The 23,363-nt window shown below is 51.5% G+C and overlaps 1 protein-coding gene across 1 annotated transcript in view; it reads left to right on the forward strand.

The window, feature by feature from the left end:
• Window positions 1–23,363, forward strand: part of SACM1L (SAC1 like phosphatidylinositide phosphatase) — a 61,452-nt gene that overhangs the window by 31,091 nt on the left and 6,998 nt on the right. The window contains exons 13-18 of the mRNA XM_078868776.1: window positions 1,197–1,335; window positions 2,932–3,001; window positions 8,682–8,754; window positions 10,971–11,064; window positions 12,420–12,515; window positions 21,873–21,930. Of these exons, the coding sequence (XP_078724902.1) occupies window positions 1,197–1,335; window positions 2,932–3,001; window positions 8,682–8,754; window positions 10,971–11,064; window positions 12,420–12,515; window positions 21,873–21,930 (530 nt within the window). The remainder of the gene's footprint in view (window positions 1–1,196; window positions 1,336–2,931; window positions 3,002–8,681; window positions 8,755–10,970; window positions 11,065–12,419; window positions 12,516–21,872; window positions 21,931–23,363) is intronic.

Raw genomic sequence — 23,363 nt, forward strand, 5'->3', positions numbered from 1 at the left:
TCCTAATATCGGAAGGAAGAGTGTTCCAGAGTGCCGCAGAAGCGCATCTGAAAGCACGTGATGCATTGACTGTCTTTGTTCGATGGCTAGCCAAAATCCACTATAATACAACAGCACAATGCATTGACATCACTCAAGTGCTCTGGTGGTGCTGTCAATCAACTTTAAATGTATTTCTTCTCACTTAACGTAGCTTGACATTAATATCGGGCAGCCCTGGACGCACAGCGTAGGTATCTTATCTGCAAGATAAAATCCAGTCTGCATTTCAAAAGCTCGCATCTTTTGTTCAACTTAAAATAGCTCCCCGGAGTGCTTGTGTAGAACCGTCATCGCTGTAGAACGTCAGCGCTGAGCAGGGAAGAGCTTCCACACGCGCCTGGCGCCCCTCGTTTTTCGGCGCCGGCCACAATAGGAGCTCGCCAACAACCACGGGGCACTCGCGGGCGGGCGGCGGTGGTGGTGGCTACGCTGCACGTGGCTGCCTGTAACCCAGCACTGCTGTGGACGCAGCAGCGAGGGGTGGTGGATCGCAGCACAAATCTTGTTGTGAAACTTTGTGGGCATCGAGGAGCTGCCACCATACCCTGGCTCGCCAGGACAATGCACTACAGCAAAAATGTGGACTCCACCTGATCCGTGTGTTTGGGATAGAGCGTTCCCCCCTCGCACATGTGGGTTTTCTCCCGGTGCTCCGGTTTCCTTCCATGTGTAAACACTCATTGAGTGGTCGATAACACCTCAATATATAGAGGACCGCAGAGCTTGGAAATTTTTGTGGATTTCTAGCTCACTGCGTGGCCGCTGCTGCTGCTGCCTTCCCGCTCATCTTTGGTTCCTCCTCCTGGTGCCTCTGAGACAGAGGTCGCAAACGGGTTTTGATTCTTTACCCGTACCCGTACCCGGCCGCACCAGGGTTGCAAACGGGTACCCGTACCCATATCCGGCCGGGTACGGGTAGCCGGGTATCGGGTAGGGTACGGGTATCGGGTACCCGATTGCGACCTCTGCTCTGAGTCGTCTTCTTTCTCTCTCTTTCTCTGTGTCTCTCTATCTCTATTTGAGAGTGAGCGATGACTGTGTGGTGGCATGGCGTTACAAGTTGACATTATTATTTTTATCATTGCTCTAACACGCCGCTGAGCAGGCTTAACGGTGGCGTTTGTGTTTTTGTCCGTGTCCCGTCGGTGGCGCAGGTACTTCCTGGTGGACAACGAGGGCAAGGTGGCGCAGCAGCAGGAGGGAGTGTTCCGCACCAACTGCATCGACTGCCTTGACCGCACGAACGTGGTGCAGAGCATGCTGGCACGGCGCTCGCTCCAGTCGCAGCTGCAGGTGCCACCCACCACCCAACCCACCCCCTCACCACCCTCGTGCCCCCCCACACCCCCAGTACTGCTTCTCCCGGCACGATACAAACACCAAACACCGTGTGGAATGAGTTTCTGATTTTAAACGGTTTGGATTTGAGATTTTTTTTTAAAGATAATTCTGTTTTTTTCGGATCTGTTCATTTTTAACGTGCCGTCTCGTGGACGCCGCCGCTGAAATCCCAAGAACTTCGCTTGCCCGTGTTTATTTTGTGCCGGCGGCATGGCTAATCTGAAGCGCTGACTCCGACCAGACTGTGGGCGGGGGGGGAGGCGAGCGGTGGGGCGGTGGGGGGAGGGAGGTACCGGGCAGGAGTGTGGCGGAGATTAGCGCGGCGCGTGCGTGAGCCACGCGATGGGACAGCAGCTGCCGGTGTCACCGGATCCCGCTGCGGGGGTGGCTCCCGCGTCCCTTCCCACTCTGGGTCTCGCGTCGTCTCGGCTGCCTCCTCTTCTGGCCCCCTCGCTACCGATGATTTTTTTCGTTAAGACCTCCCAAGTGCTCGCGAACAAAAAGACAAAGGTCTCCCGAATAGCCTTAACAGACTGCTGGGGCCAGTGCTGTTAGCGAGCACCTATGAAGGCCGGCATGGCGCATGAGGGGGTTGGTGGCCAACACCACCCCCGGCCGCCTTTGTCTCCCCAGCGGCGGTGTTTACACACGGAACCAGGTACTCATTTGGAGCTCAGTGGACCTAGCGGAGGCCCAGGACCGGTTCAAGTAATCGTCACTGGTGTTGGCCATGAGCGGGAATCGAACTCGGGTTGCCGAATTCGTGGCACAGCGGGCTAACCACTACACAATTTCCACCGACACACACACACACCTCCACACACGTACTTGATGTTTAGTTGGTTTGCTTTGTATGTGTGTTCACGCGCCAGCGTCTGTTCATACCGGTCTTCATAGGTGCTCGCTTACAGCACTTGCCCCAACAGTTTTTTAAGGTTATATAGATGATCTTTGTCTCTTTATATATATTGTGTGTGTTTGTATATATGTGTGTGTGTTTATGTTTGCATCTGTATGTGTCTTTCATCTGCCAGTCATCTCAGTCAGTTAACCCATATCATCTGGGTCTGTCGCATGACCTCTTTTCAGCGAGCCTTCAACACTTTGACGATGTCTCAAAGCGCACTTAGTGGCGAATGATTTTTGTGTGTATTTGTGCTCATGGTGTAAAACAAGTGTGGACTCCCAACTGTTATCATCCACTCTAACTCTGCCTGGCCTCTCTATGTGCCACGAAGAAGGTTTATACACACACATGGTCTTGTTATTGACATGGAATGTACAGGGAGTTTTTTTGTTTGTTAAAAGCATAAATATGGTCCCTGTGTTGTCTCCCCGTGTGTACGCATATCCGTGTGTCTGCGCGCATCTCCGTGTGTGCGTCTCCTTATCCGCGTCTCCGCGTGTGTGCGTATGCGCATCTCCGCGTGTGTGTGCCGTGTGTCTGTATGTCTGTGTGCGCGCGTCTCCGTGTGTGTGTGTGTATGTCTCCGTGTGTGTGTGTGCGCGTGTATCCGTGTGTGTGCTCATTTCTGTGTGTCTGCGCAGCGCGTGGGGATCCTGCACGCCGGCCAGAGGGTGGAGGAGCATGCCGAGTTTGAGAAGATTTACAGAAACGGTCGGTGCCTGCGTTTTATTTATTTCCCCACGGACCGCAGTTCGCTCTGCGAGCTCTTACTCGGTTTAATTGGCGACGTTTGTAATGCGCCAACCCGCGGAACTGTTCCCGCCGAGGCTTCGCACCGCAAACCCACGGGCGCGTTTCTTCGCTCGTTAATTCCTCGATTAATGCGGGCGGCTTCTCTCACCGCGGACAATCTTGCTTCTGGGCGCAGCCCCGCGCGACAAGCCATGCGGTTGAACCTTGACCCTCGCGAGACGGGTACGGCATGTGCGGTGCAGCGGCACGCTGGATATTAATATTCGCTGATATTAATATTCGCTGATGTTAATATTCGCACGCCTGCATCGTCGCTCGGCGGATAAGAAGGACGTGCGGACAAGCGCTTCTTTATCGCTACTCCCACCGTTTCTGTTCCCGTGAACGTCACTCGTTGATTCCCCCACCCATGCTAGAGACATTCGGTCTACCAGGCTGACTTTTGTCTGATCCACACTGTTTAACCGCCACCGCACTGTAGGTAACAACAACACGCTCGCCCACCCCCTTCACACATTCGCTCATCCACCCACTCATTTTCTAACTCACTAACACACTTGCCACGCTGCAGGTCGCAACAACACATTCGCTCACTCACCCGCCCGCTTACTTACTCACTCGGTCACCAGCTCACTCACTCACGCATTCGCCCACCTACTGAAGCGCTCACCTACCCACTCGCTCATCAACTCACCCACTCGCCCACTCTCACCACACTGCCGAAGCTGCCCCTTTGTCGCATTGGGCCTTTGGGTTTGTGCTTAGCAATTTTGCGGTGGGCACGCATGCCCCGCGCGCGCCTCGGTGTGACATGCGCGTGGGCGCAGGTCTGTGATCGCCGTGTCCCCCAGTAACATGGCAACGGTGCGCTGTGATGCGTGCATGCGTGCGTCAGAGAGAGCGATGCTGTGCGTTTTTTTTTTACTTAGTCATCCCAGCAACCTGGGTTTGATTCATCGATACAGTTAACGTCAGCGGAGAGTGGTATCTATATTTATTGTGGGCCTCCCCTAGGTCGACTCAGCCTTAAATTACGACCTGGTTCTGTGTGTGAAATATCAATGCCGGGGAGATGAAGCCGGCCGGGCATGATGCTGTTGCCCACAACATCCCCTTTCTTCGTGCCTTCATAGTTGCTCGTTAACGCCATTTGCCCCAACAGTCTGTATGGCTGCACAGGGATCTTGGTGATGTTAGTCTTTGTGGGTGTGGGAACAGAGTGGTATCGTATTGGCTTCTCACCCGTCAGCCCCGATCGCTTGCGTTTGATCCCTGGCCACGGACAAGTGGTACCCGTACTTGCGCTGGGTCACCCCTAGGTCAACTCAGCCTTGAATGATTTCTTGGTGCTGTGTGTGAACATCAGCAATGGGATGATACCAAAGTGGTCAGATGCGATCCCAGCCTGGCCCACCCCAGTGTGCTTGCCACACTGTGGTGTAGTTGAAGGCGCATTAATAAAAAAAACTCTCCAGTAGTGTGCAACTGCGGTCATCCGGAACAGATCATACAACATATGACGATGCAGTGCCCGGTTCACAAATACGAAGAAGAAAAAGGAGGCGCTTGTTTAATCCGGTAGGCGTGCCCTTCTGTGGTATGATGCAGGCTGCCCGACATGGAGCCCTAAGCTTCGTTAATGAGACAAGCGGGCGTTTAGAATCATGCTTGGGATGCCCTTGCAATGTCGTTCCTGCATCACCCCCCCCCCCCCGAGACATTTAATCCATTACAACATTGTTGTAACTCTTGCTTGTCTGATTTTTTAAATGCTTCCCCCTTCAGATTCCTATTGGACAGCTGTAAACACACATCCTATCTTGTGATTATTATAAACTCTCCAGTAATGTGCGACTGCGGTCATCCAGAACAGGCCGTACACCATCTCACGATCCAATGCCCGATCCGCAAATACGAAGGAGACATCGCAGCGATAAAATCCGCTGCTCCCTGATGCGGTTCTCTGGATTGACCACCTCAATATGAAATTGTTGCTCTGCATCTACATCAGCCGTATGGAAGATTATTATTATTGTGCTTCACTGAGTCTCAAAACACTTTTCTCGGGAGGGTCCTGCCAAGTTTTTCGCAGTCGGGGATGATGTTGCCACTGCTGGGTGTGTATGTATGTACGCACATTGAACTTCTTTCTCACCGTACGTAGCCAACCGTGCGAATCGGGATGTGATCCTAGTTGAGTAATTTGCGGTGTAATCTTTCAGCATTGGGATGTTTGGCAAATGCTTTTTTTTACTGTGGGAGGAAACCAAAGAACCCCGGGGACAACCCAAGTAGAACAGAGGAAGAGATATTGTAGAGATATTGTACAAACTCCACGTAGGGAATCGAACCCCAGGGCCCTTGTTGCTACTGCTGCGAGGCGCGAGCGCCACTGCTGCGGCCACCACGACGGGAGTCACAGCTCAAGATGGGAGTTGGGAATTTATGTGGTCGCCTATTTCCCCAGCAGTAAACTTGGTAAATGCCATTCGTTCCTGCAGCCTGCAACACGGCGACAAGGCCAATCTTTGTTCTTCGTGCCAGAGCTCGCGCGTGCGCATGCACGTGCATCCGAGTACCTGGCATGGTTTCACGCGCAATCTGTGTAGCCTGCACGTTGAGCATAATTGGCGGGCCTGTGTCTAACCTGCCGCAAATGAGCACCTGCGCATCTCTACCGGCGAGCGCCAGCTTCTGCTGCCACTTCTGCTGCTGGCGCAGGTGCGCTCATCCTTTCTGCCTGCAACCCGCCGTGCCTTTGCCAGCCGGGCAGCAGGGTGGTTGGTGGTGGCGGTGGCGCAGTGATTACAACGCTCGCACTATCACAGTGAGAAGTGCCGAGGATTTGATTCCCAACTCGAGCGACCCTTTCTGCATGTAGTTTGTGTCAACAAGGACAATCGTCAAATAGCTGCTCGCTAACCCAACCAGCTCCCGCAGCCTCGGCTGTGTTTGTGCGTGCATCTGCTGTGTTGTGTGTGTGTTTGTTTGCTCGTGTGTGTGTGTACGTAATTGCTGTGTGTAGGTGTTTGCTCGTGTGTGCGTGTTTTCTTCTGTGTACGTTTGTGTGCTTGCGTGTCTTTGGTTGTGTGTGCGTGCGTGTGTTTGGTCGTGTGTGTGTGTTTGCTCGTGTGTGTGTGTTTGCTCGTGTGTGTGCATGTGTTTTCCTCTGTGTGCGCGTGTTTGGTCGTGTGTGCGTTCGTGAGTTTGCTCGTCTGTGTGCGTGTGTGTGTGCGTATTTGGTTGTGTGTGTGCATATTTTCTCGTGTGTACATGCGCGTTTGATTGCTCGTGCGCGCGCGCGCTCTCTCGCGTAAGCCCCGTCCACCTCGTTGGGTAGCGCTTGGACCGTGAGCCACCCATGCTTGGGCCTGGCTCCGCCGGTGTCTCATCCATCAAGGCTTTATCCCTGCCTGGCAGCTCGCCAACTTTCTCGCAATCAGTTCAACCGTAAATGTAACCGGATGTCTGACAGCCTCCTGATTCAAAGCTGTGCACACGCACGCGCGTGCGCACACCCTATCTTCTCCGCAGTAGCCGCCGCCGCAGACCTCCCGACACTTACCGTGCCGTGCCAAACACCGTCCCAGGGATTTGTTAAAGAAAAACAAATTCCCAGCCGCACGTGCAGACGTGCAATTTAATGGGGCCCAGATGAACGACGCCAACACCGACGAGACGCTCGTAACGAACAACAACGATCACATTCGCCGTCATGCAAACGGAAATGTTGCGTTTTCCGCAAAATGTTTTTGTTGTTGCGGCACGTGTCGCGAGAGCAACGGCGGCTGCGGAAGAGGAGGAAGAGGAGGAAGAGCCTGGCTTTGCAAGCTTGAGGTGGCGGTTGTTGGGCACTCCAAGTCGCTGGAATGGAGAGGGGGGGGTTTGTATTTGCGGTGAAGATAGGTCCAGGAGCTGCTTAAAGTGCTGATCATAAGCAGGGCCCTGGGGGGTGGGGAGGATGAGGGGGATGGGGGGGGGCATCGCGATCCTTGCTCGTGAGTAGCTGCATTAGTGAGCCAGTGGCGAAATGAAATGTATTGTAAATACTGCATTGATATGAGTGCAGAACAGGGGACCGGGTTTGACCCAAAAACTCTCCTAATGAATGCTACTGAAATGCTCCTGAAATGCTGCCAGCCCACATTGCGTAACCAGTCACGTGGTGAGGGTCGGAACGTTCCAGAACATGGGTCGGCAATGAAAATAACAAGCAGCAGCCATTTTTTTCGAATTCGGTACAACGCTCAATATCTCAAGAGGCGCAATGCATGTGAATGCTTACGTACACACACACACACGTTACATCACGAAGCTGTCCTTAAAGAGAAGCATGTGGCTCCGGAGCCGCAGGTAGCCTACCCCTGCTCGAGAAGATGGCAACCATGTGGAGGAGATACACGAGGACCTGAGGAAGAATCATTTTGAATGTTTGCGCCTAAGGACAGGCCCGCACTGTGTGGAGCAGAAGCTGCCACGGTGGCGAGATGGTAACTACCTCGCCTGTTATGCAGGAGTTCGTGGGTTCGATCCCGACCCTGACGCCTGCTCTATATTTTGCATTTGCATGTTCTCTCCGTGGTCACGTGGATTTTTCTCTGGGTCGTCTGGTTTTTCCCTCTACATTTAGAAACATGCATTTAGAGTATTTGGCTGCTAGAAATTTCCACATGATGATTAACCACTTTGTTGAGCTATCATTTGTGGCCAGATCGCTTCTGAAAAAAGAGCTGTATAAATCAGTGGGCCTTTAACTGGTTAAATAAACATTTATTTAGTTTCATTGAAAGGTTTAAGAGGAGGTGGATGAGATGGTGACAGCTTAGATCATCATCATGGGCCGTCAGACTCTGCAAGAGGGTCTCAAAAAGGCTTCCCCGATTGACAGGGAGAGAGCCATCGGACTTCCTGCTCGTCTTCGGGACGTCCAGAGACTCGTTTCATCCCTGCTAAATGCGGCTGTCATAGCAGCTACGTCACCGTTACAGAGACAGCTCTCGAGGAATTGCAGCTCCAAGCGAAGTTGTGTCACTGGCCCTTCTGTGTGAACTGTAGCAGAGCAGCGGAGTGTGATGTGCCGTCTCGCATCGAAAGGTTTTGTGTTCAAATTGTTGTCTCGCCATGCTCTTGATTCCTCTTATTTTCTTAACGATACCATATATAGTTAAGGGCGCCACGGTGGGGAGAGGGCTCCACTGTGGTGAGATGTTAACTACCTCCCCTGGTATATCTGAAGTCGTGAATTCGATTCTAACCCTGACGCCTGTAGAGTTGGAGTTTTATATGTTCTCCCCGTGGTCGCGTGGATTTTTCTCAAGGTCCTCCGGTTTTTTCCTCCACATTTAAAAAGGTGCATTAGAGTATTTGGCCACTATACGTTTCCACACGATGAGCCACTTCATTGAGCTATTAGTTGTGGCCAGGTCGCTTCTGAAAAAAGAGCTACATAGCTTAGTGGGCCTTTACCTGGTTAAATAACAAATATTTGAGTCTAGTTTTAGACGAAAGACTTTTGGTCTTGTGTCCACTCGTCACCCGTCAGACCCTCACAGACCTGAACTAAAGTATCGGCCGTTCTCTGCACCTCCCTACCCCCACCCCCCCTCCCCACCGAAACCCCCACGCTGCCCCCCCACAGTCTGGGCCGACAATGCGGATGCTTGCGCCAAGCAGTACGCTGGGACGGGCGCGCTCAAGACCGACTTTACGCGGTGAGCGTCACACGGCCACCACCACAGCTGCACGAACCACGACCACCGTAACCACATCCCATTGACCGTATCATCATCGCCATCACAACCACATGAACCATCACCACTGCAACCACATCCAATTCACCACATCATCATCACCACCACAACAGCAACCGCGTGATCACATCCGCACGACCACCGCCATCGCTTCACAGCAATCGCATAATTACCACCATCACGGCAACCCCACGATCACTACCACATCGTAGCAACCACATTATCACCACCGCAACCGCATGACCACAACTGTACGACCATAACACAATCACAGCCATCGCATGATCATCACCTCAAGCGCATTACTTCGGCAACCATAGGATCACAACTGCACGCCCTCCACCACAACCACATCGCGTGCAGCACATGACCACTGCCACAACCTCATGGCAACTACCACAACTGCATCTAGCAGTCCACGTGAAACACCGCGTGCCCTGTTGTATGTACATATGTATGTTGAACTTTCGCACCATACGTAGCCAACCACGCTAATCAGAGGTGCAGGAGAAGGACAACAAAACTAAACACAAAATGCAGTTCTTCAGAAATTAGTTTTCAACTTCGATTTACAAGTTCATAGCTCCAGTGGCTTCCTAATATCAGACGGAAGAGCCTTCCAGACGGCCGCATCTGAAAGTACACGATGCAGTGACCATATTTGTTCGATTAGCGAGCCAAACGCCGCGGCTGCGAGGACGATCTCAGTTCACGAGATGGTTTACGCTCCTTGGCGCGATAACGCTCCCGTTGTGCGCGCGCGCGATGAACTAAACACGTACGTTAGCGACCGGGCGACGGCCCCGCGACGTGGTGTCACATTTCTCTGTCACAAGGGAGACACGGGATAGCTTGCTACTTTGCAAAGCTCGACGCCACCTGAAGAAACTCCACTCGCACTCCTGGTCCACTCGTGCACCAACGAGATCGCTCTGAGCTCTTCAGATTGCCGTCTTCTCAGTACTCCGAGGTCAAGGCTCGTTTCCTGTAGGGGTGATTGGGCATTTGCCAGTACAGCTCACAAGCTTTAGAATGCTTTGTCTTTGATGATAAGACAATCAGAGCCCCCCTTGAAAACTCACCTCTTTAAATTGGCCTTTACCCCCTAGATCTCGGCCAGTGTTTTTCACAAATTTTCAGAGGGGGGGGGGGGGCCCACTTTCGCTGATAAGACATCATCAGAGGGCTGCCACGCATTTGAAACCATTGTTGGGTTTGACAGCAAGATGGGGTTTGTTTTCACATTTGTGTATTGTCGGGGGCTGCGCTAAAGGCCACCAAGGGCCGCCATTGGCCTGCGGGCCTTTCCATGAAGAACATTGCTTGAGGCCATTTACCCTGTTTCTGTTTTTTTCCTGCTTTCCATATGTAGTGTGTTAAAAAATTACTCGCACCGACACGTTGTAACAGGTCACGTGCTTACACTTTATTCACCTGTTCTTGCACCAGTCGTAGGCACTCCTATAACTATCTGTATGGTCACTTAGGTTTAACTTCTCCCCCTCGTATCTACTTTACACCTCACTTATCCTGCACTCGGCAGCTCTGCTCTCAGCGACTCTGCACACGGCATAGTCGCACACAGCATCTCCGCACACAGCAGCTCTACAACTCCACCGCTGCCCGCACCGATGCTCCCTCAGACCCGCTCACCCGCCTGACCCGGGCGGGGGGATTAGCCAACACCCGCCCGGCGACGCGTGAGGGTTGAGGTTCGTTGACGGCTCGAGCGAGATGTCTTCATTCGTGTCCCCAGCAACAACTCCCCGCTCCGCTCATGCACATGTCCTTAATATCCCCTTGCCAATTACCCGAGACCTCTCATGTGTCTCTTTAAGCTCAGCCGGGCTGGCGCCTGTTTGCCCATCAATCAACCCTTATCTCCCGTCTCCATGGCAACACCTCCGGTTTTGAGGTGCACTACCGGTCGACCCCGTTTGCACCTGCTCTGCCCCTTAACAACTGGCAGTTTGCCCGTGCAAACCTAACGTGCGCACCCGTTTGCCCTCAGTTGCCCTCGGCTAATTGTGCGCACCACATATTTCACTCCTCTACACATACATGGCCATTGGGATATACGGATTAAATGCGCCTTACATATGTAAATTATTATGAATCACCCCCCCCCCCCCATTCTCTCACGCACTCCCTCCCCCCACCTGCCCCTCGCCCGACAGCACTGGCAAGCGCACTAAGCGCGGTCTGCTCATGGACGGGTGGAACTCCATGATCCGCTACTACAAGAACAACTTCTCCGACGGGTTCCGGCAGGTGAGCTTGCCACAGGCTGGTGAGGGACGCAGTCTCATAGCCTACCGGGGGAAGGCCACCATTTGGGCTGCGGTGTTCCCAGAGGCACGGTGTACGCCGTAATGTTGCGAGCACGCGAAGCCGTGGGTGGAGCGGCGGTTAACACTCTGTGAGACTATAGACTTGTTTATTTTACCAGGTAAGGCCCATTGAGCTACGTAGCTCTTTTTCAGAAGCGACCTGGCCACAAATGATAGCTCAACGAAAGTGGCTTATCACGCAAAAATATATCGTCAGCCAAATGCTCTAAAAGCACGTTGATTATAAACGTGGAGGGAAATCCGGAGGACCCGGAGAAAAATCCATGCGACCACGGCATGGAATAGAAGTTCATGGAGAAAAGGAAACCCGAGTGGCTGACCCCCGATGTGATAATAGACTTCTGGCTTCGAAGACGAGGAAGACGTGAGGTTGCCAATTAGGCCTCTCATGTACTATTCTAAAAAATATATAAACTATTTTTGATTTGGCCACCAAAGGCCCCCACTGAGCTATGTAGCTCTTTTTCAGAAGCGACCTGGCCACAAATGATAGATAGCCCAACGTGTAGTGGCTTATCATCTGGAATTTGAGGCCACTATTCAGACTATGCTAGCAGAGGCCATCGTGGTTCAGGACCAGTCCCACCAATAGTGTAGTTCACTATTCAGGTCCCTGCAGCTGGTACCACTGTGCTGGCCACTATAGGCCGGGTCACTATGAATATGCTCACATGCCACTGTGGAGGCCCCAACAGTTGGGGTGCCACGGTGGCAAGATGTTAACTACCTCGCTCGGTATGCAGGAGGTCGTGGGTTTGATCCCGACTGATACCTGTGTATTTGGAGTTTTCACATCTCTCTCTCTCCCTTTGGCCGTGTGGATTTTTCTTCTGGTCCTCCAGTTTTTACCCTCCACATTTAGAAATATGCGAAAAGAGTATTTGGCTGCGATGAATTTCCACAAGATAAGTCACTGCATTGAGCTATCATCTGTGGCCAGGTCGCGTCTGAATAAGAGCTAAATAGCTCAGTGGGCATTACGTGGTAAAAATGAAACATAGTTAAGGTTTTAGTTTTAGTTGGAGCTTGGACACGCAAAGCTAAGTGAAAGGTCGCCAAGTCTGTGATTGCACGGTATTGACACTCTGTCCACACCGTCGGCATTCGGACGCCGCTGCGACTGCAGGACTGTTGAGTAATGGAAAGCGCAAACAGTTTGCTTGACCCCTGACCTCCCCGCTCACCCCCTTATCCCTGCCCTCTCACCCCGGGGTGACCTCCCCTTGCCCTCCTTCTCTCCCTGCTGAATCTGACGACCGCAAACCGCCGGCTCAGGATTCCATTGACCTCTTCCTGGGCAACTACGTGGTGGAGGAGGCAGAGAGGGCCACGCCGCTGCTGCACGAGCACAAGGACTGGAAGTTCATGGCCGTGAGTGTCGTCTCGCATTCCACGCCCGCACGGGTCCGCACCAACACGCGCGCATGTGCTGCCTGCCCCCCCCTCGTGCGCCGTGCCCTCCATCGACTGGACATTGGTGAAAAGAGCTCAATAGCTTTCATTCAGTATGAATAGAGATTTTTATTCGTAAGTGCTACTTGTGAACGGCACTTGCCTCAATAGTCACTCTAAGGCTACACGAGGGGGGTGGGGGGTGCATTGTTGTCTTGGACATGATTGTCACGGTTTGGTGAGCAGCTGTGCAGCGGTTAGCCCACTGCACTTTCGTGAATATCTTTCCCCGTTTATTGTTTACGAAGTAATTCGTTTTATATTTTTTAGCTCGTAATTTTTCTTGAAAGTTCACAATGGAAACGTTTTTTTTAATTGGTATTACCCATGATTGTAGAATGATTTCACGAGTAAATGACAGCATGTCAAACACAAGACGTCATTGTCCTGTGACAGCATGGGCGTTATCAGCGTCATAGATTGTAAGGGTGCAATGATTAGAAGACTCATGGCGGGCCGTGTTAAGTGAACTGCAGTTGAATAATTTATAAAGCAATCTTTCTTGATTCCCTTTTAAAGTACATCAAAGCAGAGAAAACAAGGCGATAAAAATGTGAAATGCTCGTATTTAGTTTTTTATCGCGGCATCATTGCCGTTAATACAAATTGCTTCTCCCGATCGCCAAGGATCCCCAGACAAGTGGGAAACCAGCAAGCAGGCGGCGAGGAGCTGGCGATAACAACAGTTGTCCACACTTAATGAGTTGTTAAACATGTGGGAGGAAACGGGAGCACGCGGAAAAAATCAACGCATACGAGGAGGCAACACTCTATCCTGTACAGTATAGAGTGTTGTGTCTGCACTTAGCTGTGGTACCGTCTTCTCCCGGCAAGCCAGGGCATCTCCTCGATGCCCATCGAGCGAATACAATTATTAGTTAAAGTTAACTGATTTTGCGATAATTGTCACGTTAAAACTTATATTGCTGACGCCCTAATTGTTATTATCCAACTTGTCAGCATGGGTTATTTCGGCTCTTCCCAATTTCCACATTCATTGGCATTGGTCAACTATCCTAATGCAGATCACTAGCAAAAATCATCATTATCAGCCATGATCAATCCACCCCCCAACAATCCTGCGAAGCAACGATCCACCAATCTCCAGCGCACGTGCCGACTTCCATTGCTCCATCTCCGCGGCGGACGCACTGTTGCGAGCGTTCGTTCCCGGCGTGCTGCTGCTGAGTGAATAATTAAACGAAAGTAGAAGAAGAAGTTATTGCCTTGAAGTAAGACGCTCCCAATCCCTCCGCGTGCTACGGGTCGTCACGGCAGTGGCACACCATGACAGCCCGCGGTAATTTGGTTGCCGCGAGAAGGAAATGCAGACGAGCTCAGCCCCGGGGCCCCTCGGTGTCACACAATCAAGCGGCTCAAACGAGCCCCGCCGCTCCTCACCCAATTTGTGAGCGACTGGAGAAGATTCGCCGCCAAAGGCGAGAGATGGATTGAGTCCAGACTCCGTTGCGCTTTTGGAGGTGTCGCTCTCAGATATGGAGCCTCGCATTAAAGCTGCTCCTGCTGCTGCTGGCATGTGCATTTTGCGAGCACTGACACGGGGGTGCACGCGTGGGCACGGCGTCCCTGGAAGATGAAATTCAGCGATTAAACGCCAACTGTCACGCTTCAAATGACTCGGGTTACATTTGCATAAATAGATACCTACGCATGAACATAAAACAACAGCAGCCGCCATTCGCCACGAAGTGGCGGTGTTGACGTCACCACAGTGGTTGTGCCAGCCTGAGATGCGTTTCGGAGGAGCGACGCTCGCAATAACGAGCGGAGCGCCGGGGCGGATAAAACGCAGCGAGGTGGCACAGTGAGGAGCACAGCTGGTGGCAGTCATCTCATGAGTCGGTCAACCCAGAGCACCTGGGTCTGTCCCGTGATCTCCTGCCAGCATTAAGCCTTAAGACACCCAGCCTGCCATATACATACACACAAATGCACACACACTGAGATGATTCAAAACGTACCTACGCTCAACAACAACCGCCATTCGCCACTAAGTGGCGGTGACGTTACCACGACGCTTGTGCCAGGCTATGTGCACGTTGAGGCCACGTGAAGTGTCGAACGCCCGCTGGCAAGAGGTCACGGGGCAGACCCAGGTGCCACGGGTCGACTGACTGAGATGACTGGCTGATGCACCACCTGTGCCCCCTACTGTGCCGTTGTTGTGAGCGTCGCTCCTCCGCCCTCCGTTGTTGTTGGAGGGCGACTGCCTCCAACTGCCCAGTAGCGAGCCTCCTCCACAGAGGCCGATCCTGACACCGCTGGTACCAGTCATCAGCAAGTCCACTCAGCTCCACGTCCTCCTGTACCACATCACTCCATCTCTTCTCTAGCCTGTGCCGCGCCCGTTTAGCCCCCACTATCCGGCCGAACAAAAGCTGTTTAGGCATGTGGGCTACGTGATTCAGCCAACGCAGCCTTGCCTGCCGGAGAAGCTCACCGATGGGACTTCGTCCAGATCTTTCAAGGATTTGTGAGCTCCTCACACAATCCAGCCTGGTTAAACCCAGGATGGATCGTAGGCAGGCCAGCCTAAATGTTTCTAACCGTCGAAGATGTTCCGTTAGGGGGGTCCACGTTTTGCAAGCATAGGAAGTGAGGTAATAACCGTGGCCGAGAAGACCTGAAGCTTCGTGCAGAGCGACAGATCAGGTAGCTTCCACACAGCGTTACGCAACCGATGAAAAGATAATGTTACTCGACTGATTCGGAGTGAGACCTCTGCTGTCAAACCGGAGCCGATCATGAGCACACTGCCCAGGTATGGGAAACTCTCCACTCTCTCCACAACTGCCCCATCACTAATTGGGAGTTGTGGGGGTGGAGTGTCCAATGGTACAAAATACCCAGGCAGGTGCTTAGTTTTAGTGGGGCTGATGGTAAGGCCCCACTTCTTGGTGGCACGCTCAAGGTTCAGCAGCAGTGCCTCCAGCTCCTCTGAGTGAGCGGCAATTACCAGATCATCGGCATACATAACGTGGTTGACCAATAGGGAGCCATCCCTTGACTGCACCCGGGCATCAATCATCCTCCCATTGTATCTGTACCAGATGGAAATTCCTCTGGTACAGCCATAGAAGTCTTCACTAACTACATGGTCGAAAAGATCTTAAATAATGTGGGAGCCAGAGGACATCCCTGTCGCCACCGCAAGGTGTACAGGGAATGGCTCTGACTCCCGGCCACGTAGTTTTACCCGGGCCCGCTCACCATCATGAAGGTCCTTAATGATCGTGAGCAGCGGGTCAGTGACTCCGAAAGCACGAAGATAAACCCAGAGCCCAGGCCTACTGATGGTATCATAGGCCTTGACCAGGTCAATAAAGCAGAGATGTAGGTTTTGTTGGAATTCCCTACACCTCTGCTGTAGCAGATGGACAGAAAATATGGCATCTGTGCAGGACCGCCCTTTCCTGAAACCGCATTGGGGCTCCGCAAGCCTCTCCTCAGCGTGCTTGGCAAGTCGATGTTGAATAATCCTTGCCAGGACCTTTCCCGGCACACTGAGGAGTGAGATGCCCCTGTAGTTGTTAGTCTGTGCGGTCCCCCTTGTTAAAGAGGGGGACCACCAGGGCATTCTTCCAATCCTGCAGAAACCGTCCATTGGTCCAGACTGTTGTTATGATGACATGTCGGGCAGTCTGTGCACAAACGCCACTCTCCCTCAGGATTTTGCTTGGGAGATCATCTCTGCCCGGTGCCTTTCCTGGTCTCAGACTCTGGATCGCCTTCAGTACTTCCTCAACAGATGGCACCTCAGCCAGCTGCTCACAGGGGGTGACTTCTTCCAATATTTGAGACACCGTAGCCTCAGCAGGGTCATCCCCACTTTGTCCCACGATGTTTTCTATGCCGAGGGATCCCCGTTTTTTCTCCTAATGATGGTAATAGGTGTGGTGCTGCAGGTTACTTTTTTGATGGGGTTAAATAGAAATTTGGGATTGCGGGCCATTGAGGCAGACTCCATCTCCTCAGCAACCCGCAACCACCACCCATCCTTACAGCGCCTCATGGCTCTCCGAACCTCCGAGCGAAGGCTGCGGTAAGCCTCCTCATTCTCTGACGTTGGATGCTGTAGACCAGGGGTCCTCAAACTACGGCCCGCGGGCCACATGCGGCCCACCGAGGACATTTATCCGGCCCATGGTCACTAATTGGGCTGCGCTTGTGAGCACTAATTGAGCTGCGGTGGTGGGCACTGATTGGGCTGCGCTGGTGAGCACTCATTGGGCTGCGCTGGTGAGCACTGATTGAGCTGCGGCGGTGGGCACTGATTGAGCTGCGGCGGTGGGCACTCATTGGGCTGCGCTGGTGAATGGTTCAATGGGCCAATTGACTGGACTTGCCCCCCAGGCCTAAGGCTGCCAGCCCTCCCCTGGCTGCGCTTGACTGGCTCTCCTTCCCTCAGCTCCCTCACTTGCCCCTCGGCTCCACTCCCAGTGATATTCCTGTGTGCTGAGTAAATGATAGAGGGGTAATAACAGAGTGATCTCTGATCTCTGGAGGGGCTGCCTGCTGTTTTCCCGTGCTGGTCAGTGACAGACAGCCGAGGAGTAGGAACCCCAATTTAAATGACAGTAAGTGCATTTATATTCTGATTGCTCTTCAGTTGTATGAGGTTATATGTTGTATGTTGTGTAAGCCCCGGTTCATACTGTTGCGATCTCTGAGCAGTGCGAGTTCAGCCATATGCTTGTATGGCTGAACTTGCATTAGATTCGGAAGAAAAAAGGCACATGTGCCTTCTTTTTTCCTGCAGTGGAATCGGATCGCATGGGTCTTCTCCCCCATGCAATCAGATTCCTATGCGAGTTCGCAGATCGCACTGCGATCTGTGAACAAAACTGCAGGTGTAATTAACTTTTTAATGGCACCCGCACCAGTGTGAGCCTGGGGTAAAAGCGGAGTTCCCCCAATCAGACTGCATTGATGGGCAGTGCAGTCTGTGTGTCTCTGTGTGGGCAAAGTTATTGCTGGTATATTGTTTTTGTAGCGCTGTATATATATTGGAATTTTACTAATAGCAATTTTGACTCCCTAGGAAACAATGATGTCAAGAAAGAGAAAAATTGACTCGGAGTGTAGGATATTCAAAGAACAGTGGACTTATGATTACTTTTTCATGCAGTACAAGGAAAGAGCTGTGTGTCTGATATGCCAGAATATAGTGTTTGTGTTCAAAGAATACAATTTACGTCGACACTATGAAACTCAACATAAAGATAAATATGATTGTTTGGTCGGAGAAGTGAGAAAAGATAAAATATTAAAACTTAAAAATACATTAACAACTCAGCAAAATACTTTTGTGAAGCAGAAGCAGCTAAATATTTCATCACTGCGAGCAAGTTTTCAAGTTGCCAAGCTAATAGTGTGCACTGGCAGACCATTCGTGGAGGGAGAATTTGTTAAAGAATGCCTTCTTTCTGTTGCCAAAGAGATGTGTCCAGAGAAGGCCGATTTATTTAGTACAGTGAGTCTTTCAGGACCTACAATTACACGGAGGATTGAAGAAATGGGAGACAATTTGCATCAGCATTTGCAAAACTCCACAATAAAACTTTCTTATTTTTCCTTGGCACTCGACGAAAGCAATGATGTTCGTGATTCTGCACAACTTCTCATTTTTATTCGTGGGACAAATGACTATTTCGAAGTCACAGAAGAGCTTGCTGCACTGCAAAGCATCAAAGGAACAACTACAGGAGAGGATATCTATGAAAAGGTTTGCCAAACTGTGAATGGTTTGGAGCTGAACTGGGCTAAACTAGCCAGTGTGACAACTGATAAGTGCTCCTAGCATGGTGGGGTCTAAGAAAGGAGTAATTGCTCGCATTAACCAAGAGATGGACAAACATAACCATTCTCATCCAATAGCCATACACTGCCTCATCCACCAACAAGCGCTGTGTAGTAAATCACTGAAGTGGGACTCTGTTAACTTCATTAGAGCTCATGCACTCAACCACAATTTCAGGAATTTCTGTCTGAGCTAAATGTTGACTATGAAGATTTTCTGTACCACACAGAAGTCCGTTGGCTGAGTCGAGGGAGAGTTTTGAAACGTTTCTATGACTTACTTCCACAGATTACAGCTTTTATGCTTTCAAAAAACAAAGAAGTACCAGAGCTCAATGATGCAGAATGGAAATGGCACCTTGCCTTTCTGACAGATGTAACAGAGCTACTCAACAGTTTCAATGTGCAACTTCAAGGAAAGGGGAAGCTCATCTGTGATATGCAATCACATGTCAAAGCATTTGAAGTAAAATTAGGCCTCCTCATCAAACAAGTGAAGGAGGAAAACTTCTGCCATCTCCCCACAACTCAAAATCTGTTAGCGGAAAAACCATTGGTTGCATTCCCAAACAAAACATGTGTGGATTCACTGGAAAAATTGCAAAAGGAGTTCCAATTTAGATTTAAAGAGCTTCATCTCCATGAACAGGACATACAGCTTTTCCGTAACCCATTTTCTATTGACATTGAAAATGTGGATACAATTTACCAAATGGAACTGGCTGAACTGCAGAATTGTGACTCTCTGAAAGACGCATTCAAGTCAAGCAGCCTTCATAATTTCTATGCATCTCTCCCCTCTGAGACATATCCTCATCTCAGGAACCATGCACTCAAAATGGCAACCATCTTTGGCAGCACTTATGTCTGTGAACAGACTTTTTCCAGAATGAAACATTTGAAATCTACAACCATATCTAGACTAACGGATGCACACTTGCACCACTTGTTACGACTAGCAGTGACAAATATGGAACCGGACATTGACCATCTTATTAGCCAAAAGCAGGCCCATAGTTCCCATTGAAATACTGGCAAGTTTGTTGATTTAACTTTACTTGTTCTTCATTTTAAATATTGTATTTGTTCCCGTTTTGTTTCTTCACTTCAAAATAAGATGTATGCAGTGTGCATAGGAATTTGTTCATAGTTTTTTTTAACTATAGTCCGGTCCTCCAACGGTCTGAGGGACAGTGAACTGGCCCCCTGTTTAAAAAGTTTGAGGACCCCTGCTGTAGACGATGAGAGTGGGCCTGTCGCTTTTTCTCAGCCAGCCTGAACACCTCTGTCAGCCAGGGTCTCTGGGGAGGTCTGGACCGTGTACCCAAAGCAGCTATTGCAGCTGCATGAGCCACAGTCCTAAACCTCGCCCATTTCCCCTCGACATCAGGAGTGGGGGACGATGCCAACCCCAGCCGCAAGCGATGATGAAATTCTCGCTTGCAACTTTCATCAGCTAGCTGAGACCAGGCCACCTTGGATTTGAATGGGGTCCTGGGTGTACACCCACCACCGGAGTGGAAGAATGGCAGGCACATCTTACAGATGACAAGTCGATGGTCAGTGGGCAGATTAGCTCCACGGTAGGTCCTGGTGTCAAGGACATGGGCCCGCATCCGCTGTTCCGTGACTACGTAGTTCAGTAGATGTTCTTGCTTGGACCCGGCATGCATCCATGATGTTGTGTGGATGCGCCGATGCCAGAACAGTGTGTTGGTAATTACAAGCCCATGGGCTGCACAAAAATCTAGCAGCCTTCTACCGTTGTTATTGAGCTGATCTGGCCCATGCCTTACAATCACTCCAGACCAGGTGCCAGCATCATGACCAACTCGGGCATTGAAGTCGCCCAACAGGATGACTCTATCCCGAGGGGCCACTTGAGTTAGCACCTGTGACAGGAGGTCATAGAAGCCATCTGACTCATCGGCCTTGCCTGCATCCCTCCACGGATGTTCGTCTTCGGTGGGGGCATAAGTAACCACGACCACCACTCCTCGCCTCTGGTTGATGGGAAGGCGAGCCCAAAGTAGTCTGGGGCTTAAAGCTTCCCACACCTCACCGCCACCCTCCCACGCCCCCTTCATTCTTTTGTTCCCAAGATGATCCATTCCCTGTTGTTTGGTGGTCTCCTGGCCCGAGTAGAGGACTGTCCACCCCTCATGGTGGCAGGGGCCAGAGCCGGTCCACCGGGCCTCCTGAATACCACATAGATCCAGGCGGTACCGGTCCAGCTTCCTACAGAGGAGTGGCAGCCTCTCCTCCGCAGTGAGCGTTCGAACATTCCATGTGACCACGCTCAGTGGTTTTCTGTTGTTTCTGGAGGAGCTCCGAGGGTAAAGATTCAATCTCCTGGCTCCACCAAATGGGTCCAGGAGACGTTATAGACGCCTGTCCCCCCGGGGCCTCCGGCACAAGCTTATTAATATATATTTTAGACGTGGTTTTGTGGTAATTAATTGAAGGTGCAAGGGTTACCAGCCCCTCGCACCCGTCCAGAGCCCCCATTGGGCCACTGTGGTTGTTACAAACGCCATGAGGGGAATGGCCCTCCCCCCTCGGCACGGCCCACCACAGCGTTGCACTCCGGCACCACGAGGAGGTAGGGGGTTGTTTTTGCACACACACACACGCCGTACATAGACACATGCACACCATACACACACACACACCCTGTGAGGTGACTCTTACCAATGAGACTCCGATCCTTGTCTCTCGAGTTCTCACCTCGTTAAACAAACAGTATACTTTACTGACAGGCCTTCATCCAGCAGTGGAATGACAAGGGTTAGAAGGGGCGGTAAGTGCCGCTGCAGATGCACGCCTCTCGAGTTTGTGGTCGCACAATCGTATTTTATCATGAAATGAGTGAGCGGGACAAATGGTTATTATTATTATGGCATGTGCGCATTCCGGAGTATTTAAATAATGTATGACCACCACTTTTAATGGTTTACAACTCGGTTTGAAAGCCCTTAATCCATGAGCTCCATCCATCCATCTGTACCGTTCCGGGGGGGCGGGTGGTAGGCACTGCAGCTCTCGTAAAGATGCTCCAGTGTGCACGGTGAAGTCGTGTTGCCTTGGGAAACTTCATCTATTGGACCGCCGGCCTCAGCGATCAAAGGGTTCGTGCTCAACACTTGGAGACATAATCCACAGCGAACAAAAAGGGGCTGTTTGCAAATACGCCAATGCATTTGCCCCCCCCCCCCTTTTAACCTGACAGTTGCCCTGTCAGATTTTTGTTACTGATCACGTGCGCATGGTAAAAACATATATATACGTGGATTCCGCAACGGTATTGCAACGTGCGGGAGAAAATGAACGCGCGTTGCACGTTGGTGCAGGATCCGCGGTGCGCGGGGACGATTTTTTTTCTGCTTGTCGTGTTTACGCGCGTGAATGACTCTCCTCCTCTCTGTCCCCATCTCCACCCTCCCTGTACCCTCACAGCTGCCCATTGTCATGGTGGTCGCCTTCTCCATGTGCATCATCTGCCTGCTGACCACCGGTGAGCAATGCGTGTGGGAGGAATGGGACGCTGGAGGGGGGGGGGTTGGGGGGTGGTGCGGTGTTTGTGTGTGAAACGTAGGGGGGAGCGGTGGTGTCACGGTGAGCGTTACTCGATCGACCCGAGTTCGATTCCCACTTACTGTTAACACTACTGACGATTATTTGAAATGGGCCTGGGCCTCCCTCGGTCGAATCAACCTCAAATGAGTACCTGGTGCGGTGTGTAAAAATCATTGCCACTGGAGAGACAAAGGCGGCCGGGCGTGGTGTCTTTCACCCACCTCCTCGTGTATAGTGCCGGTCTTCATAGGTGTTCGCTAACAGCACTTGCTCCAACAATCTGTTAAGGCTATCTTGAGGATCTTTGTCTTTGTGTGTGAAAAGTAGGGGGCTGGTAGTGTCACGTCTAGCGCTACACGATAGACACGAGTTCGATTCTCACTAATGGCCAACACCACTGACGGTTATTTGAAACGGGGCCTGGGCCTTCCTTAGGTCGTCTCTGCCGCAAGTGAGTTTCTTGTGCGGTGTGTAAACATCGGCACTCGAGAGACAAAGGCGGCCGGGCGTGGTTTTGGCCACATCACCCCCTCGTGTGCCTTGGTGGACTTCATATGTGCTCGCTAACAGTACTTGCCCCAAAAAGTCCGTTCAGGCTATATGGTGGGTTGGGGGGGAGGACTTTATGTTTGTGTACGTGAATTGTAGGGAGCGGTAGTGGAGTGGTTCACGCACTGCGCGATGAGACTTGTCCTGGTCTGGTGAAGTTGAACTTGAAAGTCACACCAACACACCCATGCTGCAATAACATTACAACCACCGTTCACAAAGTGGCGGTGATGTCTGGCCTTCATAGATGTTCGCTACAAAGTACACACACACACGCAACAAATATATAAAGATCCCCCGTATTGCCTTAACAGACTTTTGAGGCAAGTGCAGTTAGTGACCAGCACCACGCCTGGCCGCCTTTGTTTCCTTAATGCTGATGTTTACACAGCACACCAGGTACTCATTTGAGGCTGAGTCAACCTAGGGGAGGCCCAGGAACGGTGCAAATTATCGCCACTGGTGTTAGTCGCAAGCGGGAATCAAACTCGGATCCCTGGGTTTGTAGTGTAGCGCGCTAACCGCTACACCACGCACGTGTGCCCATACAAACACACGGGACGAACGCGCGCACACAAGACGAACACACGCACACACACACAGGAGCCGAACACACACACAAACACGAGACACACGCACACACACACAAGACAGCACACACACACACAAGACAACACACACAAGACAACACACACACACAAGACGAACACACGCACACACACACACACACAAGACGAACACACGCACACACACACGAGACGGACACGCCGATAATTGTCACTGGTGTTGGCCGTGACCGGGAATCAAACTCGGATCCCCGGG

The sequence above is a fragment of the Lampetra fluviatilis genome, chromosome 26, assembly GCF_964198595.1.
Source record: "Lampetra fluviatilis chromosome 26, kcLamFluv1.1, whole genome shotgun sequence".
NCBI lineage: Eukaryota > Metazoa > Chordata > Hyperoartia > Petromyzontiformes > Petromyzontidae > Lampetra > Lampetra fluviatilis.